This window comes from Emydura macquarii, unplaced genomic scaffold (assembly GCF_026122565.2).
Source record: "Emydura macquarii macquarii isolate MOO-44397 ecotype Brisbane River unplaced genomic scaffold, CSIRO-AGI_Emac_v2 contig_1483, whole genome shotgun sequence".
NCBI classification, from domain to species: Eukaryota; Metazoa; Chordata; order Testudines; family Chelidae; genus Emydura; species Emydura macquarii.
The window spans coordinates 4849132-4863750 of NW_027131620.1; the positions used below are offsets into that span (position 1 = coordinate 4849132).

The 14619-nt window shown below is 46.1% G+C and overlaps 1 protein-coding gene across 5 annotated transcripts in view; it reads left to right on the forward strand.

The window, feature by feature from the left end:
• The window catches only part of KCNQ2 (potassium voltage-gated channel subfamily Q member 2), a 96657-nt gene that overhangs the window by 38960 nt on the left and 43078 nt on the right, over nucleotides 1–14619 (forward strand). For all 5 annotated transcript variants that reach the window (XM_067554604.1, XM_067554603.1, XM_067554606.1 and 2 more), the window contains exons 4-8: nucleotides 719–894; nucleotides 2936–3061; nucleotides 8491–8601; nucleotides 10430–10525; nucleotides 12806–12900. In XM_067554604.1, the coding sequence (XP_067410705.1) occupies nucleotides 719–894; nucleotides 2936–3061; nucleotides 8491–8601; nucleotides 10430–10525; nucleotides 12806–12900 (604 nt within the window). The remainder of the gene's footprint in view (nucleotides 1–718; nucleotides 895–2935; nucleotides 3062–8490; nucleotides 8602–10429; nucleotides 10526–12805; nucleotides 12901–14619) is intronic.

A 14619-nucleotide genomic window follows, 5' to 3' on the forward strand; every position in this document is an offset into this window, starting at 1 on the left:
CATGCAGCTCTGCGAATGCGCTTTAGAGGGGCTTACTCCAAATGTTGCATTTGTGCATCAAGCCAGAATTCAGTCTTGGGAGTCTTGGCAGCGTTTCTCCTGGTGGAGGAGGTGTGAAGAGAAGAGGAATGTGAATTTCGTTAAACCGTGCAGTGAATCACACACAGTGTGGGTTAATATTAGTTGTACATGTCCATAAATGTGACAGACACATCACTCATTTTTGTCACACACACACACACCCACCCACACACACACACACACACACACACGGATAGAAAAGAAGTGTAAGAGGGAGAAGCTGAGGGATGTGGTTCCCCAACACCGAGCAGTGAAGTGGAGTATCTGAGACTCAGGTGCCTGTTTTTTAAAAAGATGCTGTCTTAGGGTTTAGAAAGAAGCATGCATCACTAAACTGCCATGGGCAGTCAACAGCAAAGAGTCACCACCTCCCCGCCTGATGGCACCAAAACAGTTTAATTTCTTTCCACCAAACTGACTCCAGCGAATAAGGGAAGATTAGAACAGAGGGGATGTGTGAGGGGTCCTTTCTGGACCAAAGGTGTGGGGCTTACACTAGGGTAGTTTCAGCTGGACATCTCATCACCCAGAGGCAGGAGAGATGGAGGAGTCCGTTTTTAAAAGCCCATTCAGGGGAGGTGAGGGTTGGTGAGTGAGGACCATGAAACCCTTCCTCTTATGCCCTGCTTCCTTGCAGACATCATGGTGCTGATTGCCTCCATCGCCGTGCTGGCAGCAGGATCCCAAGGGAATGTCTTCGCCACCTCGGCGCTCCGGAGTTTGCGATTCCTGCAGATATTGCGCATGATACGAATGGACCGTAGAGGTGGGACCTGGAAGCTGCTGGGGTCTGTGGTATATGCCCACAGCAAGGTGAGTGAGACCTGGACAACTAGACTGATCATTTCTTTACACATTTTCCCCACAGTGAGCCCTACTTTGGTTTCCCCTCCTGCCCCTAATATTTTGAGGCCTATGTGATGATCATTTGTGGGAAGTACCTTGAAGGTGGCCTCAGTGACTATTTTCAAAAGCACCATGGGCTAGTAATTCTCCTGCACAAACCCACAGCCATGAATGGCAGGAGTTGGGAGGGTGGTAAACCTGCATCTGGCAGCAGCCAGTATATGTGTGATGAAATGCTGAGGATGTTGCAACGGCTTTATATCGAACATGTATTTCAAAGAGGCTGCATGTCTGGAAACGTACCCCTTGAAGTCATCCATTAGCAGATACGACCTTCTTTACCAGGCCCATCTGCTAATCCTCATTACATGTATTAACTAGTCCCAGCCCCAGAATTGATCCCTAGCGTATTCTATTATTCTCCTTTCTGCTGTCCGAGGAGCATTCATTCACAACATTTGGTTTCCTACCACTTTATCAATGACAATATTTTGTCCCTTATCTTGAGGTTATTTGCTTTCCTTAAAAGCCTTAGCAAATGTATCAAAAGCTTAGTAAAAATCCTAGAAAATTATAGTCTACCAGGTTTCCTTCATGTGCTCTTGTATTAACTTTATCCAAGAATATGTCAGTTTAAAGGGGCATAATTTACCCCAGCCAAAGTTATACTTTCCCATGTGGTTAATGCTACCTTTCTTCTACCATTTGCTGACATGTGGATATAGTGGGTCTCAACAAACTAATAAGGACTCTTAGTTGATAATTCTGTGGTTCCGAGGCTGGAGAAATGGGAAAACACGAGTCATGCTATTGCAGCTACAGTTGAATGTGATGAAGTGATACCTCAATATTTGATTTAGCAACTTTGGTTATTGAAACCTTCCCCTTTCTTTGTAAGAATAGGTGTGGATCAGGAATGTTAGCATTCCAACATGGTCTGACTTCAGTGGAAAAATAAGAGAGGAAAATTAGGTGGTGTCCTCACACCATTAGATGCTTTGCCGTTCAGGTGAAATATTAAACCTAGAACTGTGCAAAGTGTTCCCAAGGAAACCAGGTACAATACAATACCGAGCACTTTCCTGATTTGTTACACGCTCCATCCAGGTTCCATCAGAAGATTTAAAATTAACCTGGGCTCTGGTTGCTGTTTCCAGTGCTTTTGATTCATTTGGGCGTGAACCTTTAAACAAAACTCCAGGGTTACACTGGTGGTTATCCAAGTAGGTATTAAACCTACAGTGGTGTTTTTCCTAAACAAGTAGGAAATAACGAAAGTTCCCATAAGGATGTGTGGCTACTGCTGCTTGGCTTATGGCTGCCTGCTCCAGCTGTCTAACAGGCTTGATCTCACCAGTTCAGGATGTAAGTCACTGTTATGAAGTTTTGAGCAAAGGTGAGCCCATACTAAAATCCTGGGATTCAAACACCCCTGAAATTTGGAGACAAGATCCAGATTCAGATTCAAACGCTGTAGTTTTTGTGGTCTCCATCGTGAGGACCGTGTGCTTAGATCACTAGACTGAGATCCAGAAAATCTGGGTTCAGTTCTCCGCTCTAACACAGACTCTCCATGTGACCTTTGGCAACTCTCTTTGGCCCAGATCCTCAAAGATACTTAGGCGCTTAACTCCCTTTGAAATCAGTTGGATTTAGGCACCTAATGTCTTAATGTCTTAATGTCTCTGTGTCTCAGTTCCTCATCTTTAAAATGAGGATAATAATATTTCCTATCTATTCCGATGGTCAGTGCTTCAGGGCAGAGACCGCCTCTTCTTATGTGCATGTACTGTTCCTCGCACAGTGGGGCCTTGGTCTGTTTGGAGTTTTTAAGCACTACTGTCCAACTACTTCTACTAATAATCTTGAAACAAAACCCCAGAGCTGAACGCCCACAAGCTTTGGGGAAGTTGAGATTTGAACCCAAGCTCTGCTCTGAGATACTTTGTGTATGAAATGCACAGTATGAAAACACATTATTCGAGTCTCTTCCTTAACTGTCTTGCAGGAGCTGATTACTGCCTGGTATATTGGCTTCCTATGCCTCATTCTGGCCTCTTTCCTGGTGTACTTGGCCGAGAAAGGAGAAAACGAGCACTTTGATACATACGCAGATGCACTCTGGTGGGGCCTGGTGAGTATTTTCCACAAAACAGCAGCTGCAAGCTATTAAAATGAAATGGCCATTATCCCTCTGTCCTCTATCACTTATGACTGGTGAGTGTTCAGCTAGCATTATTATTAAATGGTTTCTGGTATCAGTTTAAATAGTTTTCAGAAATATTCCCCTTAGAGAATGCCACAGTATCTCATTCCTTGAGTTAGCCAGATCATGGACAGCTCCCAGGACTAGGGAAGGACAGTCTTGCCATAGCGACTTTAAAGCTGTCATTTTTGGACCAGCTGGTGCCAATGTGTTCAGCTCTGCAGGTGGGAGGTGAATCATGGTAATATGAAGCTTGGGTCATAGGAGTTGAGGAAAGGCAGCCACTCAGAGACGTACCATGTAGATGTGTGTCTGGAGAGGGTTGGCTTGATCTTGGACATCAGCCATGTCGGGTTCAAGGAAGCTTAGCACCATGATGGGGAGGGGGAAAGAAAGGGAGGAAATGTGAGCAAAATCAGGAAAAAAGAAGACTCAAACCATGTTTGGCTATACTTGAAAATCATGGAATGGAATGGAAATAAATTCAGACTTGCCCTATGCTAGATTTGTGCCGTTGGGATATGAAATTACTGGCATTGGCTAATGGCTTGAGCTAAGCCAAGAGCCAGAAGCACCTGCCTTCCAATCCATGCTCTGCTCCAGTATACCCCGTAGCCTTGGACAAGTCTCTTAACTTCTCTGTACCTCAGCTTTCCCATCTGCAAAATGGGGATAATGATGCTCCCCTACTTCACAGAGGGACCACCAGGATTAATTAACTAATTCTCTTCTTACTGGAGGGCAACAGAGAGGCGAATTTGACTCATTTGTTGTAAAGTGCTTTGAACACTTCAGGGTGCCTAGAAGTGCTAAGTATTATTACCCATGTTTCTTCTGCGTTTGTGGTGACAAGGGGGTTTGTGATCCTTTCTCTGTATCCTTCCTCAATACATTGTCCTCAATTATAAGGGTTCCTTAAGACTCATGCTGTTCCCATGCAACTGAGATTATTCTGTGGGCAGCCTTGTTGGGATGTGATCTGCCTCCCAGCTTTGGTCGTCTTCAATGAGAGCAGTTCAGGAGAACCTAGTTAATTTGTATTAATGACGGGCAGGATCTCATCTTGGTTATGGAATTCAGCCAATGGAAAGATTCCCGTTGGCTTTAGTGGACTTCGGCGTAGACTCCTGGTGAATACGCAATAATGTGGGCCAGAGTGGGTTCTGCCCTTCCACGTAACGTGGAAGACTGCACTGTGCTTTCTGCTTAAGCTTCATGTAAGAGTTGGACCCCACTGTAGTCTTTAAAGGCTGGGAGTTCAAGGGCGGTGTGTGGCAAGTTCTGTGGTGGTGATTCCGCTGGCGTCCAAAAAGCGCTAGGTACTGATCAAACACATAGGAAGAGAAAGAATGGGATTTTCAAGGGTGCCTAAGCGCAGGTCTCCACTTACGGTGGCATGTAGAGTATAGACACTGCATGCCCAGCCAGCATGGGTATAACCAGCAGTGTAGATGGTGTCCTGTGTGTCTGAACCCTAGGGTGTGGCTCTCTGCATGCCCAAAGGCCGTGTCTGCCCCATCTAAACTGATATTTTTAGCATTGTAGCGTCCCGCCGCTTTCCAGCTGCAGGAGCCTTTCCCCACCTCAGGGAAAGACTCTGGCAGTGGGGAATGGCTTAAGCAGCTCCTCTCTGCTGGAGCCTTTCACTGCTGCGTGTAGCTACACATTCCGTGCACGCCGCCGTGTGTGTAGACAAGGTTTGAGTGACTTGGCAGCGCATCGGGCTTCAGCATTTTGGAAAATGCCACTCAAGCTGCCAGCCCTGAGCAACTGACAGTCTAAGAAGACAGGCTTCTTCCAAAGGGCTGCTGGAACAGGATAAAACAGACAATCAACCTAAATACTTACTTAGCAAGCACTAAATAGCTTCAGTCTTTAAATGTGCTTCAGCCAAGTTGGCGTTAGTTGGCTAACATCTCGCAGGCTTCATGGAGGAAATGCTCCTCATACCAATCTTTTCAAAGGGGTCAGGGCTTTCGAGGTTGGGGTAGCATTTTTGCCCTGTTGGGTCACTGGGAATACCAGAGGCACAATACTTCCAGGAGTCCCCACTAGGCTATTACAACTTCATATCAACCTTTACCATGGACTCAGTTGCATCACAACAGTTGAGCCATATCTAACAGAGATACTGAATTACCAAATGCACTCTGGCCCTCTTTTTTGACAAGTGCTATTTGCTTTTAATTATTCATAATAATACAACACTGTGTGCTCTTCAATGCATTGGATTCTATTTTGTAAAAGTAATGAGGTTTTAGTAATCGAATGCTTTCAGTAGTGAAATCTCTCTGCTATTAAATCTTTGCTGACTAGTGCGGTGAGGCCACTGCTCTTGTTTAGTTTTTCTTTGTGTGTGTGAGTGTGTGAATTATTGGATTAGCAGATTAACAAAGGGAGAATTAACGAGGTTCTAATCTACTTTGTCTATTGTTCTCCTGCTCCAACACTTCTAGACACCAGTCTGGGCTTCAGTACAAAGCTTGTAAGACCCTACAGCCAAAATCCCAGATCTAACAGCTCCAAGCTTTGGGAGGAATCAGCTGATTGAAGAATGTTGTTAGGAAATTGCTCTTCAAGCACATTGGTTCCAGTTAGGAAAACAAACCATGGTTTGAAAAAACTAGAAATCAAACAATGGGAACAATGCAAAGCCAGGTTTACTACCCTTTCCTCCCCTCCAAGACAACCGGACTTGGAGCTATCTTTTTTATTTGTTAAATGGAACTGCTCAAACCTGGGGAAAATATTGGAAACGCTTCACTGAAAATTTTTCCTGTGGGTATTTTTTCATTGAAAATTTGAGACAGTAGTTCTACCAAATAACTGCTCTTACAGCTTCTGGTATTTCTTGGAGAACCTTACTGAGCCTTCACGCTCAACTCTGCTTCATTATTTCACTTTGTAAGAGGCTTAGAGAGAGATTGAACTCCCTGATTGCAGGAAGTCAGGGAGAGCAGGCAGCCACAGAGGAGTTTGAAATCTAGGGTGACCTGCTACCCTCATTGAAATCAACGGTAGGTTTGTCATTGACTTTCAACTCCAGATCCAAATTTTGCAACTTGGACCCATTTCTCGGTAAGAACAATCCTTTGACTGTTCTGGCCACTGACTATGGTCCTGAAATACTGATCAGTAACCCTGAAACTGAAGGTGAATGGTATAGGGCAGAAGAAATACCTTAGATGAATTTGTGTCTAAGTTCAATCCTTCCTTACAGGAGTGTATTTGTATTTCCGTCTGTAGCGACTCTTTCTTTAAGGGAGGAGTGACTGAGCACATATTGCTTAGGTTGTAGGCTCCTCAGGGCAGGGGGTTGTCTCTTTGTTATATATACAACACCTAGCACAATAGGTGACCCGTAGGCACTACTTCAGTACAAACAAATAACAACATAGAGGTAGGTCTGAACCCAACTCCAGATGCAAGCACCCCCACATTTTGGGACTGTTTGGATCCTTTTCTGGATCTGAACTTGGCAGCTCTGGCCTAGATAACTCCCTGCTAAAATCTGTGTCTTAACATCTCAGTGAATAGAGAATAAAGCTGTTTCCAAGATGCATTTCAATATAGAACAACCATTAAGAGGCTTTTTACTAAACACTTTGTCCATAAGGCATCTAACAGAAAGAGTTTTTAGTGCTTATGTTTATAAAATGCTTTCAGGAAACCACTGATTATATTTTTGTTCATTTAAAAATGAGCTTGTTTGACGTTAACATGCACTAGGCTTGATTAACCCTCTAGGTGCAGGGCTGGGAGGCAGTTTGAACCCTCAGAGGCAGCTGTGTCCAAAGCAGTAGAAGAGGAGGGGCAATGTCAATTCTGGAGAGGGACACATAGGAGTGTTGCTTGCAGAGGCTGCCTGGAAGATGCATTCCCTGCTAGTTCTGCCCTGTCCTGGCTGGCTCCACCCACTTTGTGGATCACCTGGGGCAGTAGGGTTGTCGCCAGCTGTGACCCTGCTCTGGGCAGACTTTCCATTACTGGAAGTCACCAGTCTACGTGTCTCTGTCCTTTGCCAGCAGAATCTGGGCAGTAAATCTATACCGGTCTCTTTTCCTACATTCTAGAGTTCGAGGGTATCTTTGCAAATCTCCCACCTCCTCCCACAACACACATACAAGTCAACAATCCAAGCCAACAATCCTACTTGGAATACTCTAGTAATAGTGGGAGAAATCCGGGAATTAGGCTGTATTTAAGCAGCAGTAATTCGTACCTTCAGGGTGCTGTTTTACAAGTGGAAGGGAAACCAGTTAATAGGCACTGTTGGAAAGGTTAGAAATAAACAGTTTCAGATCTTTTTGCATGGAAATAACTCTGCCTCCTGTGAAAGAGCCTCAGCTGAAAAGGCTTAATGTGAGTTTGGGAAATACTGCATTATTGTTCTCAGTCCTGAAGGAGCTATTCCGTCTCCTACTGGGAGTTTTGGACTAAAATGCAAAAGCCTCCTCAGCAGATGGCAGTAATGGATGTATGCCTGTTTCATGAGGGAAGCTGCCCATTCTGAGTGCCTGCAGTAAAAGCTTGTAAGCTCTCAGCACAGCATGCAGGAAGGATGGCCTGGTGGTTATCGCACTGTGACTGAAACACACAAATGTAGGGCTGGAAGGGAACAACAAGGGGCCACCTGGTCCAGCCCTGACACTGAGGCCAGAGGAAGTAAACCTAGATCATCCCTGACAGATATTTGTCTAACCTGTTCTTAAACATCTCCAGCGACGGGGATTCCACAACTGGCGAGGTCACCCAATCCAGAGCTTAACTAGCCCCTTATAGTTGGAAAGTTTTTCCTAATATCTAACCTAAGTCTCCCTTGCTGCAAAGCCAATTACTTCTTGTCCTCTCCTTGACGGACATGGAGAACAACCGCTCACTGTTCTTTTTACATATTTGAAGACTGTTATGTCCCCACTGAGCCCTTCTGTTCTGTAGACTAAATGGACCCAATTCTTCCAACCAGTTCTTGTAAACCAGTTTCCACTGTGGTGTTGTACAGATGTAGCAGTCAGCAGAACTTGGCACTGCCCCTGTAACATCAATGAGCTAAGTACTCAGCAACGTGGCTCTGTAGCTATAGAGAACATAAAAGAACCTGTAATCTTCTCTCTGGGGCTCCAATACCCCCCTGAACAGATGTATTTCTATAGAAATAGTTATAATAATGAATATGATAGAGAAGTTCCCCACGGAAGGGGAGCCCAGCATCCTGGGAGCTGGAATAGGAATAACCAGGGAAGGGGAAGATTATGTGGGAGAGAGAATTGCATTCAACTGTGGTTTCAGTTTTCTCTACGGGGCCAACCAAAAGGCACTGTAGCGAACAGGCTTTGACTATCTCGGTCTTTCCTCAGATTACACTGACCACCATCGGCTATGGGGACAAGTATCCACAAACCTGGAACGGGCGTCTGCTGGCTGCAACTTTCACCCTCATTGGAGTTTCCTTTTTTGCCCTCCCGGCTGTAAGTGAGCACGCACCCAAACATAATTGGAAAAACAGAACATGATCTTTTCTCTGGACAGGCCCTCTTAAATTCACTGAAGCTGCTGTCACACCTATATGGCTCTCTCCAAATGGTTTACGTCGATGATGGTGTTAACTTTGCAGACACTTAATTATTTATTGCAGGAAAAGGATTTCAGCTCAATGGCCAAATTCCAGTATTGCCAACACCCAGTGTTCAAAATTCATGAGTCGGGTCTCACGAGATCCTGAGGTTGCCCTAAGAGTCATGAGATTAAAAAAAAAAAAATCAAATACATTTTGAGTTTCATTTTTATTTGCCTTCTGGTTTTTCAGGGTTTATGTTTTTGAGCTTTTTCCCTGCAACCATAAGGGCTACCAACTTATTTTTGCTGAGACTCACACATAATCACATGAATCCAGGAGCTGGGGTTTTAAGAAAATGTCCAATATCGCGAGACTTGTGTTAAAAGCATGAGAGTTGGCAACACTGACTGGGGCAGAACACCCGAGATGCCCCAAGAGTGCAGGGAGAGTTGTGGCTGCGTTTTAGTCAAGTGGTCTAAATCCTGAGATTAGAACAGCTCCATCTTTTGCATCTACAGCTGGATTCTGAGCTGGTGTAAATCAATGCAGCTCCATTGATTTACACCAGCAAAGGATTTGACTCGTGGCTTATGCGTGAAAGATGTTTTTTTAATAAATTTGTATTTATGAGAGAGAAGCAAAAAGGTTTCGATTGAGCAACCCTCACCCAAGAGTGAACGCTTCCATGGTCAGTTGCACTGAAGCCCTTGAGATTAGCTTGCAGGTGCTCAGCACCAATAACTGAAGCCAGATTTTCCAAGCAACCTCAGCTCCCGTTCAGACTCCTCAGTCAGGGCTAGACTTTCCTAAAGCTCTCCGCTCCTGCTGACTGCAAGGTTTTTTGTAAAATGCATCGAGCTCTCTTGAAAACCTGGTCCCAGTTGTGGGGGTCGTGCGCTTTTGAAAGTTTGGCCTTGTGTTTTTTGTTTTCATTTCCTGCCATGCAACTTGGTCTTTCAAGGAACATGAAAGCAACCACATCATACTGCCGACGATTTGTGTTTGCACTTCCGCGGACTGGAAATGATCACAGAAAAAGAGCTAAGTAACAATAGCGAAACGTGTTCCATGCTACGTCCTTGCATAGCTGGCTTCTGGCTACCCATACTCCCTTGAATCAACCTAGAGGAACAACAAGAGAGATACACAGTTGTATAGTCATGCTGCATGCACACTCTGACTTCCATAGATCTGAATGAATAAGGTGCATGGTGGGAATTAGAGGGCAGGATCAGAATTCTGGATTGTGTGCTGCAAAATAAAGAAAAAAACCTGTGTAACTGAAACATTTTGCCTTGTTTTTGTCCCTAAAATTGTCACAACCCCCACAATCCAGTGGCAGTACAATTTCTCTCTCCTGGGCCAACGCAGTGATTTTATTAAGCTACCACAATCGTTTTTGCAAAAGTTTGGAAGTTCATTGCAGAAAACTGTTTTTTCCCCCCATGATGGAACTGCTGCACTGGGTGAATGGTTTACACTTTATTGCACCGCTTGGAAGAAGTAAAACATTTACCCCCAGACTCCATATGGCTCAGTTTGTAGCATTTTACAGGGACCTGTGGTGGGTGGAAGTTACTAGTGGAGGGAGAGGGGAAGCACAAGATGAGCGTATAAGAAAATGAGAAGTGAACAAATCAGAGGAGAGCAAGTTGTCAGGGTAGGGCTATTACAGACAGAACCTATTAGAGCCAGGCTAATGCATAGATTACACCAAATGCTCTCATTCTTTCTTCCAGGGCATTTTAGGTTCTGGCTTTGCGCTGAAGGTTCAAGAGCAGCATCGGCAAAAGCACTTCGAGAAGAGGCGAAACCCTGCAGCAGGCCTGATTCAGGTGAGCAAGCAGTGCCCCCGAGCCTGGTGACAGAGATGCGCTGCAGGAACTCCCGTGATGCCAGCTGCTCCGTCTCAGTAGACATTCCGACCCAGAGATGATTATCTAGGGTGGCTGGAGTTTTTGCGTGTTACATCGGTACCAAGACCTGGCTATGAATGAACTGATACAAAGCAGCCACGTCTGTCTGGACAGTTTCAGCAGAATTGCTTCTGATTAATTATTTGTCTTTAATTAAGGGAGAGCTTTTTATACTCATAGAATTGAGAGGATTCCCGTGCTGCCAGACGAGGCATAGTGCAGGCAAGTGCTGGGCAGGTTCTCTCCACCTAGCTCTGTTCTGCATCTCCGCCTGCCCTCCTGGAGCCTGGAAATCAAGCCCTGGGATTTGGTGGGAAGTGAATACGTGTCTGCTATGGGCTAAGCTGAGGCCACCACAATCATTCCCCTCCTGACCTTACCCACAATTGATTCGATTTGCCAGATCCTCCATCCCTGCTCTGGCTGCTTTCCACTGCCTCAGCCAGAAACCTACCCTAATGGGACAGCCGAAGACTCTTGCTGGCACAACGGCTCCACATCACCTACACGTAGAGGGCAAGGAGGGGCCGAGCCACGACTGGGGTGAAGTGACCAGCGCTTTGCCTGATCTTCAGCCGGCGCAGTGGTCACCATTTTGGTCCCCAGCCAGTCCAGAACTGGGGAACAGAAAGATGTCTTAAAGCCACCTCTTCCCACTCATTGTAAGGTTTTCTTCTCAGTGGGCCTAGTATAATTCCCATCAGTGTTGATTGGAGCCTGTCTACTGACTTCCTTGAGCTTTGGACCAGCCCCTAACCTTCTAACCTACCCCCTAGGAATGGACACCTAGGGTACATCTACACTGCAAAAAAAGACCCACGGCAGTGAGTCTCAGAGCCAGGGGCCTGTCCAACAGAGGCTAGGGACGTTTCAGAGCATGGGTTTGCACGCTCTTTATTCTTACACTGAAGACTGTGGTTAAGGCATGAAATGGTGCAAGTGACACATTTTAAGAGCATTACAGGTGGGAAATGAACCCAAGGGATCAACATCTGGGTCTCAAGCAATGAACCTTTATATTAAACGGTCTCAGATTAGTTGTTTCCGATTCAATATTCTTTGAGACACTCTGCGGGAGGGGGGAAGGTGACATTTTGAGGCAGCTGAAGAGGTGCTAGACAGAAGTCCTGAAATAAACGCAAGGAAATCATCCACAAGATGACAGCATATGCTGTCAGCCAGTCTGGAGGGAGAAAAGAAACAAAATCCAAGCAGATTTAATTAATATGCAATGGCGACAAATTCATTAATTCAGCCTGTTTTCCCCCAGTTGGTTTTATGCAAAGAGAAAATTTATATTAATATGATGCTGCAATTGGGAACATTTTTTAATGGAAAAAGATGTCTGTGCATAAGGCACTATTGTAATCTACGTAATAATCTACTATTGCAGTAGTAAAGCCATTGACTGTCAGGTCTTCCAGTCTACAGAGAGACCCTGTTCTTTGTAAATAAAACCCAGATCTCAGATCAGATTCAGATCTCAGTCAGAATCCTGGAAATCAGGTGTAGCAGCACTGCTGGAGTCGATGGAGACGCACCAGTTTAAGATCAGACAAAGAGTGGATCTGTGACAGACTGAATCAGTGGGTGTAGGAAGCAGAAAGCCTCTTCAGCTACGAGATTGAGCTACTTGTGAGGCATGTTCTCCTTTGACTTGAAAACTTGGATGTGTGTCCCGGCTGACTGGATATGGACTTTCAGGATGCTGTTCTCTGCGAGTCTTGAAGGGTCAGATTTTCAGAGAGGCTGAGCACCCACAGCTGCCATTAACTCAGCTGGGGTTGCAGGCACCAATACCTCTAATAATCCGGTTCTAAGACTTGTTTGTTTGTTTGATTTTGTGTTTAACGTAAGCGGCCAAAAAGTGAGGGCAGCATTTTCCAAGGTGAGTACTATGAGCCAGGGATACATCTGCCATTTTAAACTGTTTACTGAGCAGCTGTACAAATCATTACTGTATATTTTTTGTCGGCTCATATCCTGCCTACAGGCCTGGTAATGCAGTGTCATCTCTTTTAAAAATTCTAGTCTGGATCAACAGGAGAACCCTTCCATTAGCAGCTGGCTGGCACTCTGGTCCGCTGACGAATCTGCTGATCATATTTCTCTTGCTGTGGATTGGAGGGCTGGGGTGGGAAGGACAGGTGGTGTTTAGCTGGTTTTCACTCACACGTACAGCTCCCTTCTCCTTCCCAGGCTGCTTGGAGGTTCTACGCCACCAACCTCTCTCGAACTGACCTGCACTCCACCTGGCAGTACTATGAACGGACGGTCACCGTTCCCATGTACAGGTACCTGCTTTAAATCTCTTCTTACAGGTTCCTGTTTCTTTGTGCCAGTGACTACATCCAGGCCTTTAATTCATTTATGTTAATTGAGTGCATTTTAAAAATTTAATTTCAAAAGCTCGCAAGAGCTGGTGTAATTTTAAGTTCCTTTTTGTTGTGTTTTGTTGTTTTTTGCTCTATTTTAATTTCCATATTAATTTTCTCTTTTGTGCGTGTTGTTGTTTTCACCTTTATTTCTCTGTGTCCATTGTTAGTTGCATTGTGTTGTGACAGTTGCCACAGCAGTGTGTGAAGACCTCCTCAAGAGCAGCCTCGGAAAGTAGGTAAATGTGTCTCTTGCCCTGCCATGCTGATCTTAGTGCCGAGTTGCATTGTCATGTCGTTGTAACCAGATCCTAATGGTTCTTCTGCCTTTCAGCAAACTTCTGGTCCCATCCCTTGTCTGGTCCCGACATTTCCCCAGAGTGCAGCGCTTTGTTTACCACTTCCTTGAGCCGTGATTGGCAGTCACGTGATCTGTAGCCTCCTTTGATTCCACCTTGGCTGGTGGGGTAAAGAGAGGACAAGGCTCCGGGGCAGCCAAGCGGATTTTTCTCGTAATGGTTCTCAGAGTCAGAATTAAACAGAGCACACATCTCTGTCTGGGGTTTAAATGGGTCAAAGCCTCCCCCCTGTATCTCCTCAAATACTGACCCAGGGCAATGGCTTGCAACAGGAGGGAAATCCTAAATGGCAGCTCAAGGCAGCTGTTGCTGAAAAGAACATTCACAGCTGCTTTCCCTGCAGGTGGAAACTTTCTGACAATGTCGGCACCAGGGACACACGGCTCCTAGCCTGAAATCCGTGCCTGCCCGGGCGACATCAGATAACAGCCTCTTTCAGACTGATAGGCCGTTTTAAATTGAGCGAGGACGTGGCAGCAGGCAGGACTGCCACAGCCTCAGTCTGTTCTCCTGCATCTGCAAGAGGAGAGCAGCAGAAAAGTTTGTTTCCAGGCAACTGGTTTGAATGCCCAGGCATCATCCAGAGCTCTCATGCCAGGGGGTGCACAGCTTCTTGAAGATCTCAGGCTTGACCCATCCTATCGGATGCCTGAGGTTAAGTTTGACCACTCAGCTTTCCCGGTTTCAGACCTATAGGAGACAGTGCTTGTGTACGTAACAGCTCTGCCTGCAGTCTGAACTGCCCCTGCAGCTCACACTGGGTAGGGGGGCAGCCCAGTGCTGCCAAGCGCCCAGCGACACATCAGGGTCATGCTGTCACACAGCCCAGGTGGATCCCCACGCACATCCAGCGAGGCTGCAGGTGCTTCTTCTGGCAGCCGGGAGCTGCTGTGGTGCCTGCTATCCAGGCAACCTCTCTGCTCCCCCCTGATGAATACAAGAGGAGGAGGGGCAGTCAGCAGGTTGAGGGGAAGGTGAGGGGCTCAAGGACTGGTGCCACGCTCTCCCAGCCAGCCCCCACCTGCCCCCTAATACTCCAGGCAACTCCCAGCATCCATCAGCTCCTAGCCACTCCTCACACAGCTTCACAATTCCCAGACTGCCACTTCCCATACAGGCCTCACCACCTGCCCACCAGCCATCCTCTCTGCAGCCCCCAAGCCAACAGCTATGTCACACTGATCCTCAGTTCCCGGAAAGCCAGAAGCACCCCCTCCCCACTGCACAGGGGCCAGATCCTTCTCCCCCCAAACTCACGTCACCTCCATTTTCTCCCCGA